Below are 19792 nucleotides of genomic sequence, written 5' to 3'. Positions count from 1 at the left end.
TATTTTGGTACTGGCTTGGCTATGCATGCTTTGACCTCTCATTTACACACGTGTCCATCCCAGTGCCACAGTCCCCAGTCAAGGCAATGTTCTTCGTGATACTCACTGCCATAATGATAAGAATGCTTAGTTGTAGCAAAAATAAATTTATATGTTAATTGGAATTTGGCAAGCCTGTGAAGTGTTGAGTGTTGATGGGATTCTCATGTGCCCCAGCATTCTGGTTAAAAACAGCTTTTCTAAATTGGCCAGAAACAATTCTAAAGGTTTTGATTTGATCTCTGTATGATCTTCATGAATATTCAGGCAATTACGTTGTTTTATTTAAGACAAGAAATTTTGAAAAAATAGATTTTAACCCTGATGTAAAACTATGTTATGTATTTACTACCATGTAAGTATGGAAACAAGGAAGATAGTTGAATACTTGACTTTAAAATATTATAAAATGATAAACATTAGCAAATAACCAAAATATACAGATCTTCATTATCCACCATGTGAACAAAAAATAATAATTTGAAATATTTTAAACATTGTTTCCATAAATAAACACATCTTTCTTCAATCACATTAATGACCCATCTGTCTACTTAATGATTTGATTGAGTTTTGGCTTGAATAAATTTGCCAGCTTTCAGTATGAGAATATGGGACACATGATGTCTGATTGGGAGAGTGGTGTTCAGTGATATACATAACAATACTGCCTTGTTGCAATTATGCTGTAAGTGTATCACCTGGCCTTCTGGTTCCAAGTTAAGATATGCATTCTGTGAAAATAAATGATATTTATGTCTTCATTTATTCAAGAATTATTGATCAATTGTTCACCACTGTACAAGACAGGATGCCAGGCATTGCAGATAATTAAGACAGAAGGACTCAGAGGACAGCTGCTCAGGAACTAGAGGTCAGATAACTCAGGAAATGCAAAATGGGCACTTGTGCCACAGCAGTTTTGTGCAAATACCTTACAACTCCTGGTTTAGTGGGCCAGAGGGGGTGATTCTAATATCAGTACATTGGCTTCCTGCGTAGTTGTTATCTGGATCCTGCTGGGTAACTGATACTTTGAGCTACAGCAGACAAAACAGGTGCAGAACTGGTAAGCTTGGAACCCAGAGGCCCAGTCACCATTCCCAACTCAAAGGATGAAGGGGAAAAGGAGAGACTTTCTATCACTGTAATATAGGTGTACCTTGCATGGGTAATGCACCCCTCCTCTCTTTTCGTCTTGAGCAAGGACTACTGCAGCATATGCTTCTCTCTGAGGAGCTTCTCTTGGCTTCTTTTTGCTCCCTTCCCTGGTAAGCTTAAGAATCACTTCCATTTATCATGCATTAACTATGTGTCATACTAGTGGTATAATATGCATATGTTATCTATAATTCCTAAATACATGACACATATGGAAAACTTAAATTCAAAGAGGCTAAATCATTTGCTCTATGGCACATGGTACTGAGGAGTGAAAAAAAGACTTGAATTCACATTTACCCACTCTAAATAGCAAGGCTCTCCACTTGGCTATGATGGTTTTCCTGCTCCTGATGTAGGCAGGGAACCACAGATTGAGTTAGGGGAAAAGAATCCAGATTTTATTTTGTAAATTAAAAAAAATCAAAAGATTTTTTGATTAAAAAATACTGGTGTACTTTGGAAATTGGCATTATATTTAAAAAATTTTTAAATTTAACTATTAAACTGTTGTAACAGCTCATCTAACAGTTGGATTTTTTTCAAAGCAATACTTATTTTTTATTACATACATACTTTTCAAGCAACAATTTCATGCTGTGTGAGATTAATACAGATTTTTGGATTTCCATTGCACTAAATCACCCTAAGTATGGTGGTTAAAATAGTTTATGATAAAACAAAAAATTCATATTCCTGTTTCATCTTACTTGTTTAGTAATCCCAGAGAAAAATTCAGTGTGCATTTCTCTTTGGAAATCCAAATAGAAAATAGGAACAGAAATTATAGAAGAAATTTCAGGGAAGTCAATTATCCTTGTTACAATTATATCCAAGGTCTCAACTATGTTGATTTACTTATTTAATATTTGTTTTGCAGGTAGAATAGGGATAAATAGGGATAGCAAACATAACAAGTTTATTAAATGGAATTTTTGAGCAATCTATCCAAAACCTTGTGAATGGAAAATCTCACAGATTTTATAAGAGAATAAATTTTACTTATAAAACAATATTGAATGTTAATCATATTTGATAAAAAAATACATACAAAATATTTTGTAAGTTACTGAATTACAACTGAAGCAAGAATCTCAGGTTTTGCATTGTTGCTAAAAAAGGTAACAGCTCTCCACTCCTAATCAACTGAGTTCAAATTGTCATCTACTTTCTCCCACAATTTGCTTTCAGTTCTGCCTTTATTTTAGATTAGACTCTTTCAACCTAATTCTTATGACATTCTGCATACTTATTTTAAATGCAAATTTTTCTATCAGGAATTATATCTACAAAGAAAAAGAACATGTGCTAATTTCTTAATGATAATTCAAGTAGAACAGAATTCCATTAAAATATTGATAATTTTACAAATTAGTAGATCACAAACCACCAAGTAATTATTCCTTCAACGCAACAAAATAACACCCTGTGTACCATCTCTTAGTGTCTTGTTTTTAGTCATAAAAGCAGTTTCATAAGGGGGATATGTAGAGTTGCATTTGGGTATCAGGAATGATTTAAGGCTTTTGTAGATGTTTCCATGCAGAATGCATTTAGCAATCTATAGCAACTCTGGCAAAATATGTCTATAATAAATTATAATCCATTATGGATATTTGGATACAAAGTTTTAAAAGGTTTGCTTCCCAGGCAACCACATTTGGTGATCTAGAAGAGACCATATTGCCTCACAATACACTGTATCTTCATTATTTCTTTCTTTAGAACATATTTTCATTTTACATAATGCTATGGAAAGTCATTCTGTATAAGAAGCACTATAATAAATTTTCTCATGAGGAACCATAATCAAAGAATATACCCAGAGTTGATATTTATTTTTTAACTAAAATATGTAACATATTCATTAACTAATCTAAGAGAGTAAATAAATCACATGTATAACTAGTAACATCAGTTTAAGCCATGTTTTTATATTGCCAACATTTTTTAAAAACAAAAAATAGCAATACCAGTTTGACATCTAGTGTATTCTCCTCAACGCTAATGATGGATGACTAGAATGACTAAGAGATATGCAAGTGAAATGAGAAGAAAGAAAAACAATACACCTTATGCTTAATTTTTTAATAATCAAGAGCCAGCTGCAGTGTAGAAAGTATTTAATAAGAAATATCATAGACCTTAACTTCCTATTCATTTCCAGTCCTTACAACCGATCAGGTATTTACTAGTGCCCACCAAGTGCTTGGCATTATTCTAGATACTAAAGCACTTCCTTCTACACAATGCCTGCCTTCATTCAGCAAATGTTTTTTGAGAACCTTCCTTATGCTCCTCATTGTTGCCAATATAAAAATAAATAAGATATAGTTCCTCCCTTTAAAAGTGTATAGTCTTCTTGGGCATATATCCATGGACAACAAATTCAATATATGTGATAAAGGCTCTCAGAGGAATGAGCAGAATGCTATGGTGGCAAAGAGTAAAGAACAATTACTTGTGCCTAAGGTGCCAGGAGACGCGTTATAGAGAAAGTAGCATTTGGATTGCACTTTTAACAGATTCAGAGTATCAAAAAGAAAGAAGAGCAAATAAAACATTTCTTCCTGACCCTTTCATGTCCTATTCTACTGCCACCTTGGATTCTGTAGTCCCAGACCCCAGACACTGTCCTGTAAACAGCCTACGCTCCCTTGCCCCTCTCCTCCTCCATCTGGTGTGCTTGGCAAAACCCGGCCAGCTGCCTCCTTCTCTGCCGGCAGCAAAGTCTCTGACTTTCTGAAGAAGACTGCCCAATCTTGCTAAATGATTTCTACCCAATATATAGCTGTAAATTTCAAATGGGTAGTCGACCCTGCCAGATTATTCTGTGACACCACCCTAGTATATCCATTTTCCCACTGTCTGTGAGAACCACTCTTTCACACTTTCTCTCATCTCCTCATATCTCCAATATTCCCTACTCACTCTCAGTTGGTGACTCCTCTTTATGTGGTCATAGAGAAAATCAAAGTAATTAATTGAGAATCTTCTTATCTTTCTGCTCCCAAGCCACCAATACACTTATATTTTTATCTGTTCTCTCTAGGACCCTTATGTTTGCTTGTTAGAAAGATCCTTATTTCTACTCCCACCTCCTCCACTTGTGCTCTGAGTCTCATTCCCTCTCCTCCTTAAACATTTGTTCTTGCAATTATTTCCCTTCTCTCCTGAATCATTAATTCTTCTGTTTCTAGTGGATCATTCCCATCAGCTTGCAAATATATTTTAACATCACCCATCTTAAAAAGTACTTTCAATGACACCATATGCCCATACAGTTACCACTGCATTTTTGCTGTTCCATTCTGCAGCTGAACTTCTTGAAGTAGTCTGTACTTACCTCCCTTTGCTAATCCCTATCCTCTCCTTGACCACTCCAATGAAGCTGCATATGACACATTACTGAAACAGCGCTCACCCAGTTACTATCAAATATCTTTATCTTGCTAATGTCAATGTTCATTTTTCTGTTCCCATCTTACTTGACTTCTAAGTAGCCTTTGATACAAATGATTCCTCCCTCCCTCTTTTTTCTAGCCTTTTGTGGCACTTATGCATTTGGTTTCCTTAACTCTCTCGTTGATCACTCTGGGGATCTTTTGTAGGGACCCCTTCCATGCTCAAAGTATAAATATCAGGGTTCTAGGCTCACCTCTGGTTCTCATCTCTTTTTTATTTGTATCTTTTTTCCTTGGTTACTTCAACTAGTATTATAACTTTAAATATCTTTAATACAATGACTTTTAAATTTACATTTTGATCTTCCTGAGCATATATGATTTATGTACTCAGCTGCTTACACTTGATTGTCTAATAGGCATCTCAAACTTTCCATTGCCAGTAACACTTCTGATTCCTCTCATCTGCTTCTCTTCAAATTGTCTTAGGAAATTATGCAACATCCATCCTGTTAGTGAAACCCAGTCTTTGGGAATGCTATTTAATTCCTTTTTTTTCTCACCACAAGTTCTTTGCATCTCTGCCTCCAAGTGGATCCCAACCCTGACCACTGAATATATCCATAGCTACAATCCTAGATGCAGCCATCATCATTTCTTGTTTTTACTACTTCAATCATAGCCTAGTTGGTGTCCTTTCAGTTGTGTCTACCTAAAATTCCTTCTCTGCAGAGAAGCCAGACTGACCTCTGTCAGCTTTGATCAAATCACACTTCTCCCTTGTTCAATTATCAAATGGTTTCCCATTACAATCAGAAAATAATCCTAATTCTCAAACATGGCTCACAAGAGGCTTCCCCCACCTGCCTCTCCAAACTTGTCTCATACTCCTTCACTCTGTGCTCACTGGGTTTCAGCTACACTGGCCTTTTTGCTAGTCAGACATGTTAGTCTTGCTCACATTGGTGGTTTTTTTTATACCTGCTCTTCTTTGTAATTGTTTTTGCTCATCCTCCTGAACTTGGTATCTTTCTCATCATTCAAATCTAAATGCAAATGTCACCTTTTCACAAAAGTCTTCCCTGTAAGAGCTTACCCAAAAAGTAAAAAACAAAGAAAACCCTAAACCAAGAACCAGCCGATTAACCAAACCCCCTGCCCAAACCCCAAATTTTCTATTACATCATCCTTTTTACTTTAGAGTTGATTACCTATCTTCTTCACTTACTGGTTTATGTATTTACTGTCTCTACCAGACTGGAAAGTCACTGAAGAACAGAGAATCTGTCTCTATTGCTTATTGTCATATTCTCTAGCACCTAGAATAGTGTCTGACGCATGTGAAATACACACTCAATTAAAGTTATTGTTAAACTGATTTGTTCATTCTATGGAGTGAGAACTTACCAGGAAGTATATAGAGGTATAGACTTGCAAGATGTGTTTAGGGAACTAAGTGGGGAGTGGCTGGAGGAAGGTATAGGACAGTCAGAGGTCTTGCATGTCATGTTTAGAGGTTTGGATGTGGTGGCACAAGCAATGGAAAGCCAAAGGTTTTTAGTTTTATATTCTCTCTTAAAGAGAGCCTTTAGGTATGATATCTTCCTTTTATAAAGCTAAAATAGAAATATATTTTTAAGATGTATATCCTTTTAATTGATGTAATAATTAAAGAGATAATTAGAGAAATGCTTACTTTTTTGCTTTTGGAAATTGTACAAAATATTTAATTGAACTTTTGTTCTTAGAAATCTGTTAAATTTAGAGAAGTTTCACTATAATCAGAAGAATCAATAGCTTTAATAACATTTTAATGTAATTGAAACACAAGAACTAATTCATTTATCTAAAGTTCCACTACACTTTTCTTAAGAGAATGTGCTCTTCTTACTTTTTAACCAATTCATGTAGCATATTTCTATCCCATATTTTTAGAACAAACATAAATCTGAACAGCTAATGCTTGGTAAGTCATAGCATTTTAATCTGATTGTATTTCCTATTTTACAAAATGATAGGCCATTTACTTATAACTAGAAAAGATTGTTATTATATATTAAATGTTAACAAGTTAATATAGCAAATAAAATTTAAATATAAAAAAATGAATAGAAATGCAATCTAGTTAGGTCAAGTTTGGGGATCCTTTTGAGTATAAATTATGTAAAACTAAACAATAGAATAAGCAATTTGGCAAAGAAGAAATCACAATTTTTAAAACTCATGAAAGAACAGACTAAAATCTCATATTCCTGAAAGGAAATATAAAATATACATCCAAGGACATTAGTGTCACAAAGTTAATATCTTACTTGAATTTTTATTTTTAATATTGTACAGGCAACTGATCTTAAATGTCACAGAAACTGTGGAAAACTATAGGAACTTAGAAATATTCCCCTTGTGTCTGTTCCACAGAACATTAAGCTTTTTTAGGATGTATTTTGCATATTGAAAGACCTGAATTAACCCTGACTTCAGTAGAGAGGACCCTGTAGACAAAAAAGAAAGCTGAAAATCCACAGAGAGTTAGATACATTTCATCTGTTTCAGTGCGTCTTACTGAGCCAACTATGGATAATGGATTAGTTTGGTATGTACTCATTAAGAGTCCTTTTTAAAAGTAAAACTCAAAACATGGGTAGCAGGAAAGCCTTTGCAAATTCTGGAATAAAACAAATTTCCTTAAGATCAGTTTTTTTCCTTTTCTGTTTCCACTTACCAAAATACCATAAGCCCCCCTAGTGAAAATCAATTCGCCAATACTCCTTGAGTGACCACTATCGCTGAGGCTGTGTCATTACGAAATGAGTACTTGGAAAGGAAAAGCATACTGTCAGTGTTGCTTACTTGACAGCTGGGCTATGGAGTTAGAGCTTCAAATAACATATTCAAGATGACAGGAAAAAAAAAAACCTCTCACCAGATGAAGCTTATTAGATTTCTGAGTCAAACTATAATTAGATCAAAATTCCTGTGAAAACTTTGCCTTGAAAAAACTGTAGCACATTTTCTAAGCTACCGTTCTGAATGCAGAATCTATGGGTGAAACCGATGGGAGACTTGAAGGATGATTTTGGATTTTTTCAGGCAGAAAAGGGAAGGATCTAAGAAAGATGCTTGGAGATACTAAGGTGCATTGTATATTGGATGTATCAGAAAGACCCAGTGGGATAATGGGAGGTAATGACACTGGAAATGTCCACGCCAAATTAAGAAGGGTCTTGACGTGTTTGTCTTCTGCAAGCCGTGAGCAGTCATTGTGAGCTTTTAAGTTGACATGTGTCAGGGCATATTTTGGTGAGAAAGCTCTGACAATCCATCCATAGGGGATGGATTTCAGTGGGAGATAAGAGGAAGGAGGGGATACTGCAGAATAAGGCAAGTAATATTATGGACCTCAAGCAGGGCAATGACAGAAAGAGAGGAAAAGTGCTTGGATGTGACATAAATTGATGGCCAGTGGATTTGAGGGTAGTAGGAGAGGAAATCAGGGCTGAGATTTCTAATTTCTGTGGTTAGGTGGATGGTACCATCACTAAGGAAGTGAATGTTAGAAGCCTGGGATTTCTGTTTTGTTTTATTTGGTCTGGTTTAGCTATGGAGTGGTGGGTGGAGGAAAACTATGAAGATGATTTAAGTTTTGATATGTGGTGAATATTCCATTGGAGATTTGGCTATTGGAGTAAGGAATTGGAATTCAGGTAAATATTTGCAGTTTGCCACCACAGAGGTAATGTTGGAGGCCCCAGGAGTAGATCTGTTAACTAGGTTCTTTGTGTCTTTTTGTATTTTTCTGGCCCTACTCTCTCTGAGAACAAGATCAATACTAGTATAATGTTCAGAACATATATTTAGTAAAGATACCACATTTATCCATAAAAGGAAGAGCAGTCATCCATACTAAATTGTTTGAATTTGTAAATCTGCAGGGAATGGATTTAGAAAAGCACATGAAGTCACAAATGGTGGATAGGTTCCTCTTGGTGCTTGCTTTTGTTTACTTTTTATCATGTCTTTTAATATCTGAGCTCAATTACCCAAAGAAACTACAAATTTTAAAAAAGAAAAAGCAATATTTAAGAATTGATAATTAGATAGTAAAGTTTTTATCTACTTCACTAGGCATGACAATCATTGATGTGATTCTTTAAAAAGAATGACACTGAAAGCAGAGAAGTTAAGTAATTCATACACAAGCAGCAAGGGCCTGCATACAAATCCAGATTTGTCTGACTGCAAAGTATCTCCCTACTCAGGTACATGAAGGCTCTTCTCAGGTGAAACAGAACTACGTACAGGCTAACAGTTTCCTGGGAGACTCAGCCTTCAGACCTTGTGAAACTGAAGCCACAGCACAGCACTTTCAACCTCACTATTTATCAGGCAGTTTTCATCTTTTGGTAAATTTAAACATCAGGGATCAGTGTGACTACTGATTGGAGCACTCTGAAAAGAGCAATTTGATCCATGTTTTTTTTTTCTTTGACTTTTGTGCTCTCTGGACCTAGCACAACTCTAGCTAACCACAATATTCTGAATCTTAATTTTTATATACTGAAAGCATAAGGTCAAAAGGAAAGATAATTCATTCACAAGACAGAGAACTCAGTCTTTTCTTTTGTGAATCTTTGGAAAGCATATGTCTGGTGTTTTAGAAAGGACTCTAATAATTACATTGTTATAGTGCATTATAATTTATAGAATGCTTTTAAATATAGAATATCATAATTATCACTTATTTCATTTAAATTCAAAATATAAGATCAATAAGACCTGAAGTAAGGAAAATACCTATTTCTAAGTGCAATTCTCTAAAACTGGAGGGCACTAATGTGATTATTTTTGGTTAGCTAGCTGGCCCTATTGTCACTTTTGGTAAAGAATAACCCAGAATGGGATGGTACACTGGATTTAACAAAATACAAGGACTTGCAAATTGATATACATTGGTAAAAGCATAAGGTAATATGGTTATAAATACACATTGTCTCCAATTTTGCATTATAGTCACAAAAACACAGTTAATAAAAACGTCAAAAAGCTATTCTGAAAGTTGTGTCTGACAATGAAATTTTTTGTTACAATAGCACTAAGGAACCTGTTGAGGTATTTCATTAAAGTAACTAGTACATAATGCCAGAAATGAGAACAGAATACAGAAATGAGAATAGAAAATGACTTAGTCACAACTATTCCATTCAGAACACATATTATTTAATGAATATTTCTTTATTATGCTCACAATAAGTGGTAATAAAATAAATAAAGGAAGGGAAGGTTTAAGAAAGAAAACATGACAAGTACATTATACTTTTTGTAAGTCTGCCTGCAGAGCAATCTTATCTAAAAAAGAACAAATGAACTTACATGCAGACTAAAAATGTTTGCAAATGAATAAAAAATTGAGTGATAATTATGAATATAGAGTACTTACTGCCACTCAGGTAGGACAAAAGTAAATCCACATTACACACATAATTCACACATGTAGAACCGTTATCACTGAAATTCTCATTTTAAAAAATAACTAAACAGTTTAGTACATATGTGCAAATATTCTCCTTGCCTTCTATATTGGCAAGTATTTCAAAAATGAAGTTGATAATTTTCTAGATGTAGTTTTTAAAAATTCAAATAGAATGTTAGTTTCAAAATAACATTTTAAAATAAATTTTTATGTTGGAACCATACAATTCCAGAAAGTTTCAAAGCACCATACAAAAAACGTTTCTGAACTACTCAAGGGTAAATTGCAAACCTGGTGCCCCATGATTCCCAAATACTTTAGTGTTGCAGTTTCTACATTCAAAAGCATTCTCCTACCAAACCAAAATACAACCTTCTAAATTAGGAATTTGGCATTGAAACATTGCTACCATCTAGTCTTCAGAACCCGAGCAAGTTTTGCCATTTGTCCCAATAATGTTTTTCATAGCAAAAGAATAAATTCGGAACCACTGTTTTTAGTTATTTATAACTCAGTCTTTAGTCTCCTTCAATTTGAAATATTCTGTCAGTTTTTTCCTGACTTTTTAAAATCTAATGTCTCTCATTAACACTGTTTCATGTAGCTCTTGTTTTAATTTATATATGTAATGCAAGGGAATCTTTTTTTTCTCAGAGCATGTCCAGATAAGTGTAACTTTCAGTGCATTCTTTGAATAGTTTATGTGTGTTTTGTGCAGATCCTTAGACATTCACAGAGGGGGAATACTGTAGTTTCTGAACCTTTGTTTTTAGGGGGAAGTCATTTAATAAAAACAATGATTCCTGGGTAATACAATCACGTGAATAATAGGCTCACCATTTGCTAGTTTTCAATACATGATTTAGTAGTCTCAGAGTAACATTCATGCTTGTACTTGGAAAAATTTTCCTTTAAATAATTCCTTAATTTTCTTTCCCTGAGTAGAAAATTGCATGGATAATAGTGAAATATAATCCTATCAACAACCCAAAAGAAAATATACTCAATACAATATTCACTCTTTTGAGTGAATATACTAGAAACAGTCAGTCATATGACTAAAATTGTCCATTTGGCAAATTTGATCATTTAAAATCTACAGGACTATTTTTGGTGTTGTCTCATAGTATACTAGTTATTTTGACATAGCTTATTTTACTTAAAAAGTCAAATCTACTTAGAGGTAAAAGAAAAATGTGAAAACTCACAATGGGCCATGAATACGCTGGCAATAGATACAACAGGAATTTTAGAATTAATAGTTTTCTAGATTCAATAGCTTTTTTCAGCTTTCTCAGAGGGGTCCATGATCGGAAAGAGGTTGTCACTACTTCAGATTTATCACCTCTCCACTCACTCTGAATCCCTTCCTCCAGCAACTCTTCGAGTTCTTTACCTAAGTTTTACATTTTTCCCTTTTGGAACTTGGTCTCCAGGGTTTACTCTGTTTTTTGATATTGCCCCTGCAATTCTACTGCAACACGTTTGAAATATTCCTCTTGTAGTGCATTATGACATTAGATTAAGGAATCACGCTTCAAGCCTTGTGCCCCCAGGAGGTGGGGCAAATATAAACATTAATATTAGCTTAATCTGTGTTTCTTCTTCTTTATAAGACTTTCTATTTTCATAATTAACACAGGTGTATTTACATAAAATCATGTTTTATCTCAGGTTGAACCAGTTAGTCATAGTCATAATAAATTATTAATGGTAGACCATATTTGAATGTCAAGGTATTAGAAAAATTTTTTCCTAATATGGAAAACTTTTCACTAAAGATAAAAATCTACCATTATTACTAATCATTTATATGCTGCTACAGTAACCTCTGGAAATGGCTCCTAAATTTCATTTAAAGCAATTATTCTTATCCTTTCATTTTTATCTTCACACATGCTATGTTTCTGGACTAAATATACCACATTTTAATGACAGAAGCAGAGGAATGTTATAGTACTTTTAGATTTCCTTTAGTTGTTATTAATTTCCTAACTTGAAATTATTTTCTTCCTTTGTCACGCCTTAGCTATTATGTGTAACTTGAAATCACCATAGGAAGGTGTATGTGTGTATGTGTGTGTGTGTGTGTGTGTGTGTGCATGTGTGTGTGTGTGTAGATTTAAATTCAAGGCTCAGCTATAAGTCATTGGCAATCCCCAATCCCTTATCCTTCTCTGCATCTGCAATGCTCACCAAAGACTCATCTGATTATAGCATTTGTATCCCATATACTTTTCTATGAGGAAAAATAATCAAGAGATGCAAAATGTCCAGGTTACATGACAGGTCTTTCTCATTGTGAATCAATATATCAACATTCTTGTTTATTTATCAAGTGCTCACTGTGAGCCAGGCACTGTTTTAGGCTCTGGTGACAAAACAGGAAAAAATCTCTCCTTAATGGAACTTGCGTTTTCCTGAGATCATCTCCAAGTCAATAAAGCATCAAAATAATTCAGAGAACCATAAGGGCTGTGGGAAAAATCAAATGTAATTGGGAAACAGTACAAAGGCGAAGAGGGGATAATCTTATATGATGGAATCAGGGAAAGCCTCTGAGGAAGCAGCATCTGAAGAAAGATTTGGATCATAAGGAAGATCTAGACAGACAAAGATCTGTGTGAGAGAAATCTAGACAAATAGAATAGAAACCTAGGGAAAAAGTTCCAAAATGGGAGCAAAGTCATTGCCTGACTCCCCCTCAAAAATATAATTAAGAGACTAATTCTGCTATAAGGAAAAATCATACCATGGAATCTAAAAACTGTTTTGCTTTTTGTTACCTAGTTTTTTCAGATGTTGAATGTCCAGTTATTACACAGCATCAAGACTGTTTCAGTGAATGTTAAGCAAGTGTGTACCTGAGGAATTAAATTTCCTCATTCATTGATACATCTATAGATATGATTAGAAATAAATAGTATAAGAAAAATTATACTAATTATAATACTTAGCCTTAAAATTATAATACTAACTTCTATTTAAATAACTGAAAGAATTTGTCCTAGAATTTGCACATAAGAGTGTCTCCATCCATTTGAAGGATACACATTTTAATGCACATTATATCATAATTCTTATACATTTTTACATTTTGCAGAGACTGCCAGGCATACAGACATTAAGACAGAAGATGAAAAGAAAAGAGAGTCACTAGAACCCTCAAAAGACTTGGCATTCTGTTTGTACCCCTGAAGAAATCATGAGCTCTCTTCTTGCAGTAATTATTATAAAACTAAAATTGACTTTCCTAAAACTATATTTCTTCCTTTATTTTCATTTGAACTGTAAAATTAAGGGTAGTAGGAAACTTTTAGACATTCCTTAGTCATGGGACTAGACTGATGATTCAGAAGGGACTATGTACAATACCCAGTGAAAACACAGTTGATTTTTATTCAGGATAGAACTTTTTGCAATTCTCATTTTATAGACACCAAAACTAAGATTCACCTCTCCATATTTTATGCATGTCCTTGGTTCTTTAAATTTTGTCTATAAGCTAAGAAATGAACACACCAGATTGAAGATAACCTTGAAAATGTTTTTTAAATGCAAAAACTGTTAACAGCTGTACAAGTTATACAGGCATAACAATCTACCAAGGAGACTCAGTGTCCTTTCTGCACATCTTTATAATGTTTTTTTATGTCAAACATAATTAAATTCATATTATTCTACTTCTTTTAATTCTGTTTGATGCTAGGTCAGTCTCAAAGCCTACAGAATACCCATGTGCCGATTGTGAGTGTTCTTACTCATTACTCTGAACTGTTCACACAGCTATTTCATACAGTCCGTATTATCAAATTTTAGTCAGGCTTTGATTTAATAGTATGAAAGAATATATATTTAAAAACCTGGCAACCTGCATCAGATTTATTTTATATCTCACCCAAACCATTATTTGAGAGCAGCGGGTAAAGTATTTTCTTCTACACACTCAGTTTTCTTCTTGACCCAAGGGGTCAGGGGACAGGGGACAGGGGACAGGGCTCTATCACCATGGTTTAGTATCTACTTAGCCATGTTCCACTCTTCTTTAAATGCAGACATTTAAGGCACTGGGGGTGAAAATGGTGGCACTAGCTGCATTTACAGGAATCAATGCTGAACAAGGAACATTCTCAACCATATTCTCATCTCTGTTTCTGCCTCCAACCCGGAAAATGTTCCTTTCATTAGACTTATACATAAGGTCTTGGCTTAAAGAAATTTAGGCCTACTTATAAGTGCAGAGTGTCCAGATAGGGAGATATTTCCTTCTCCTGTTCTCTCCTTGTCTTCACTTATAGGTGAATAAATAGATGTTTTATTTCTATGTGTATATTTAAATGGAATCCATATCATTATTGAAAGTTTTATATTGCATTGACAGAATTTTCACAAATAATGCCATATGTGAAATGCACTTGAAGGTATTTTAATGATACACTGGTTAAAAAAACAATCAAGAAATTCAATGAAGTTTTCTTAAGATAAGGATTTAAAAAGTAAAAAAAATTAATTGTTTTGGTTCAGCAGAGGAAAGGTCCGAGAGTCCTGCAGATAGTTGGAAAAATTAATCACTGAACTCAATATTTTTCTGCATTCCTGCAGGAAGGTAATAGTAGCAATGTAGTATTTTCAACATTTTAACTGTAACATGTACAAGTCATTTGAGTCCTTTTTTTTTTTTTTTTTTTTTTTTTAGGACAGCAGGCAGAGGCTTTTATTTAAAGAGACAGAAAAGACAGAGCTCCTGGCTAAAGCCAGGAGGAGACAAGAGAGCCCCTTGAATCATTTTTAAGTAAAGAAAACCTTACCATTTTAAATAACTTTTGACTTTCAAAAATATTTTTTTTCCATGAAAGACTCTATTTTAGACATGCATTGGGAAAGGCAGGGTGAAACAAAACATTTTATTAAACTAAACATTTCAGAAAATTTTGGGGATTGGTATTTACATAAAAATATCCTGTGTTTTTATAATAACCAAATTTTAAATAGATAGACTGGAAGAAAGGAATGGTATGAGAGAATATATAAATACAAATTTTCTGCCTAACCACTGCAGGATCTCTAGAAAAAATTTCATCATTTTTATGAAATACTTTTGTATATTCTTGATTTAAAAACTGAAAATTATCAGCATTCATAAATATAACTTGAAGAATTAAGCATCTGATTAAGTTGAACCTGTTGAAGCTGTTGATAGTTTCTGAGCTATACAAATGTCAGTTTTATAAGTTTCAATGCAGTAATGTCCTGGTATATGTGTTCAGCTATGAGAAAAACTTTAAATGGGTTCTTTCCACTTTCACTCGTAATTACATGATTTTCTATGCAGTATACATTCTTACTTAATATGACTCTCTTAAAGTTTACTATACTTTTCAGCCTCTAGGGAAAAAAATGTACAAAAATTAACTCAAAGTGGCAAAGCATAGACAAAAGGAAAACAGTCATTTTTTTCTACTAGCAACAAATCATAATTAAGAACTTAGAAAATACACAATCACTTACTTTGGTAGAGTTTTCAAGTGATTTTCTCTTAACTCCAAGATCCGCAATTTGACAAGTCTGTAAAAATAAATTTAAAAATTGCTTCTTAATATTTCTCTATAAAACAATATTCCTGTGGTAAAGTCAATTATCACTATATTATCCAAACATCCATGTCCAAACATTACGTACCATGGTTACAGATTTTAAAGAATTACATAAATTCCTTATGAGCAGGGTCACATCAATATTGAACAGTGACAGATATCACTTTCCTAAAAATAAAGATCTTTCCAAGATACCATTGAGTCCAAGTCATCTAAATTTCATGTTTTCTAAAAATATACTCACTGTTTAATTGTATTCATTCAACTGATTACTGAATATCTACTAAATATCAGGTGCTGTGTTCACTGGAACATGGCAATGCTTTCTCTCAGGACTATAAATGAACTTGTAAAGCAAATAGTATAGCTTAGTGATTAACAGCTTGAGCTTTGTAGTCAGACAGATCTGGGTGAAATCAGATTCTTTCAAATCCTATCTCTGTGACAGGGAAAATTAATTAACCCCTCTCTAATTTAAGTTTCCTCATCTATAATGAACATGTGGTAATGGTACCAAATTTACAGGGTCTTAAAATACTAATGGTGTCAGATATATAAAGCATGATGACTGGCACACGATAGGATTTAGTATGTGTTAGTTATTACTATTACCACTAATTGCACAGTGGGAAAAGTACTACAATACACTATATTTCACAGACTCTAAGATGAACTTCTTAACATTTCTGAAGTGGATGTGCATTAAAAATCTATCACATTGTCTATCCTGTGGCAGTACTGGGGTTGAGGAAATCCTGTGAAGAAGATCAAAGGTGTTCACGGCTTCTGCTGCTTGTGTAACATTTGTGATAAGGAAAGCATTTTGCACTTAAATACTTGTTAAAGTTTGCAGTCTGGGACTCACTATTGTTACTAATGTCTATGAGCTTCAAAATGTACTTGAGGCTACTTTAGAACAAATACTACTTGAATTCCCTGAAGTCTTAGTGTTTTGGTAATATTTTACTATTTGAATTAGTTTTACCTACAATCTCCCAAATGTATTGGGCCCTTAGGTATTCACCTAAGGTGTCTCCCTCTTTCCTTTTTATTTTGACTCCTATCAAGTTTCTAATTAAATTTCAACCTTATAACTCTTAATATTTATATGAAATAATGTTATTCAGTTTTTTAGAGCATGGGCATATTGGTAGTAAAAGAGGTTTCTTTTTTTTCATGATTGAAGAATCATTGATATACAATCTTATATTGGTTTCAAATTTACAACAGTTACCCATATTGTTAAATCCTTGTGAAAGAGGTTTCTTAAACACTTAGTCAAGTCTTCTGAATGCTCATACTAGTATGATGATATTTATGACTCCTTTTAGTTCTTAGGGGCACCAAATCTCAGATTTTAAAGGGGTACTTAAGCATCCTTTGTTAAACCATCCAGCTAAAGGTAAAGCTTTTTAGATTACAAAAATAAAATAGAGCACATTTTGGCAGATAATATATATTTTTTATTTTGGTATCATTAATGTACAATTACATGAGGAACATTATGGTTACTAGACTCCCCCATTATCAAGTCCCCACCACATACCCCATTATAGTCACTGTCCATCAGCATAGTAAGATGCTATAGAATCACTACTTGTGTTCTCTGTGTTGTACTGCCTTCCCTGTGTACCCCCCTATATTATGTGGGCTAATTGTAATGCCCCCTTTTCTCATTTCTCATTCCCTTCCCACCCATCCTCCCCAGTCCCTTTCCCTTTGGTAACTGTTAGTCCATTCTTGGCTTCTGTGATTCTACTGCTGTTTTGTTCCTTCAGTCTTTCTTTGTTCTTATACTCCACAGAAGAGTGAAATCATTTGGTATTTGTCTTTCTCTGCTTGGCTTATTTCACTGAGCATAATACCCTCTAGCTCCATCCATGTTGTTGCAAATGGTAGGATTTGTTTTCTTCTTATGGCTGAATAATATTCCATTGTGTATATGTACCACATCTTCTTTATCCATTCACCTACTGATGGACACTTAGGTTGCTTCCATTTCTTGGCTATTGTAAATAGTGCTGCAAAACATAGGAGTGCATATGTCTTTTTCATATGCATTCTAAGGGTAAATTCCTAGGAGTGGAATTCCTGGGTCAAATGTTATTTCTATTTTTAGTTATTTGGGGAACCTCCATACTGCTTTCCACAATGGTTGAAATAATTTACATTCCTACCAGCAGTGTAGGAGTGTTCACCTTTCTCCACAACCTCACCAACATTTGTTGCTGTTTGTCTTTTGGATGGTGACCATCCTAACTGGTGTGAGATGATATCTAATTGTGTTTTTAATTTGCATTTCTCTGATGATTAGCGATGTGGAGCATCTTTTCATGTGCCTGTTTGCCACCTGAATTTCTTCTTTGGAGATGTGTCTGCTCAGATCCTTTGCCCATTTTTTAATTGGATTATTTACTTTTTGTTTGTTGAGGTGCATGAGCTCTTTATATATTTTGGATGCGAACCCTTTATCAGATCTGTCATTTATGAATATATTCTCCCATACTGTAGGATGCCTTTTTGTTCTATTGATGGTGTCCTTTGCTGTACAGAAGCTTTAAGCTTGATATAGTCTCATTTGTTCATTTTTGCTTGTATTTCCCTTGCCCGGGGAGATATGTTCATGAAGAAGTTGCTCATGTTTATGTCCAAGGGATTTTTGCCTATTTTTTTTCCTCTTCCTTCTCAGGATTGCTTTGGCTATTTGGGGTCTTTTTTGGTTCCATATGAATTTTAGAACTATTTGTTCCAGTTTGTTGAAGAATGCTGTTGGTAGTTTGATAGGGATTGCATTGAGTCTGTAGATTGCTTTGGGCAGGATGGCCATTTTGACTATATTAATTCTTCCTAGCCAAGAGCATGGGATGAGTTTCCATTTGTTAGTGTCCTCTTTAATTTCTTTTAAGAGTGTTTTGTAGTTTTCAGGGTATAGGTCTTTCCCTTCCTTGGTTAGGTTTATTCCAAGGTATTTTATTCTTTTTGATGCAATTGTGAAAGGAATTATTTTCCTGATTTCTCTCTCTGCTAGTTCACTGTTAGGGTATAGGAATGCAACAGATTGCTGTGTATTAATATTGTATCCTGCAACTTTGCTGAATTCAGATATTAGTTCTAGTAGTTTTGAAGTGGAGTCTTTAGGGTTTTTTATGTACAGTATCATGTCATCTGCAAGTAGTGACAGTTTGACTTCTTCCTTATGAATCTGGATGCCTTGTGTTTCTTTGTCTTGTCTGATTGCCATGGCTAGGACCTGCAGTACTATGTTAAATAACAGTGGGGAGAGTGGGCATCCATGTCTAGTTCCCAATCTCTGAGGAAAAGCTTTCAGCTTCTCGCTGTTCAGTATAATGTTGGCTGTGGGCTTATCATAAATGGCCTTTATTATGTTGAGGTACTTGCCCTCTATTCCCATTTTGCTGAGTTTTTATCATGAACGGATGTTGAATTTTGTCAAATGCTTTTTCAGCATCTTTGGAGATGATCATGTGGTTTTTGTCTTTCTTTTTGTTGATGTGGTGGATGATGTTGATGGATTTTCGAATGTTGTACCATCTTTGCATTCCTGGGATGAATCCCACTTGGTCATGGTGTACCATCCTTTTGATGTATTTTTGAATTCGGTTTGCTAATACTTTGTTGAGTATTTTTGCATCTACGTTCATCAGGGATATTGGTCTGTACTTTTCTTTTTTTGTGGGGTCTTTGCCTGGTTTTGGTATTAGAGTGATGCTGGCTTCATAGAATGAGTTTGAAAGTATTCCCTCCTCTTACATTTTTCAAAAACTTTAAGAAGAATGAGTAGTATGTCTTCTCTACATGTCTGATAAAATTCACCAGTGAATCCACCTGTCCCAGCTGTTTTGTTCTTGGGTAGTTTTTTGATTACCGATTCAATTTCATTGCTGATAATTGGTCTGTTTAGATTTTCTGTTTCTTCCTTGGTCAGTCTTGGAAGCTTGTATTTTTCTAGAAAGTTGTCCATTTCTTCTAGGTTATCCTATTTGTTAGCATACAGATTTTCATAGTATTCTCTGATAATTCTTTGTATTTCTGTGGTGTCCATCATGATTTTTCCTTCCTCATTTCTGAGTCTGTTTATGTGTGTAGATTCTCTTTTTGTCTTA

At 34.3% G+C, this 19792-nt stretch overlaps 1 protein-coding gene across 6 annotated transcripts in view; it reads right to left on the bottom strand.

The window, feature by feature from the left end:
• The window catches only part of LRRC7 (leucine rich repeat containing 7), a 488385-nt gene that overhangs the window by 227477 nt on the left and 241116 nt on the right, over positions 1–19792 (bottom strand). For all 6 annotated transcript variants that reach the window (XM_037024314.2, XM_037024309.2, XM_073234117.1 and 3 more), the window contains one exon: positions 15583–15639. In XM_037024314.2, coding sequence (XP_036880209.1) covers positions 15583–15639 — 57 coding nt within the window. The remainder of the gene's footprint in view (positions 1–15582; positions 15640–19792) is intronic.

This window comes from Manis javanica, chromosome 4 (assembly GCF_040802235.1).
Source record: "Manis javanica isolate MJ-LG chromosome 4, MJ_LKY, whole genome shotgun sequence".
Lineage (NCBI taxonomy): Eukaryota > Metazoa > Chordata > Mammalia > Pholidota > Manidae > Manis > Manis javanica.
The sequence above is the reverse complement of the archived record's forward strand: the minus strand, read 5'-3'. Positions and strand labels throughout refer to the sequence as shown.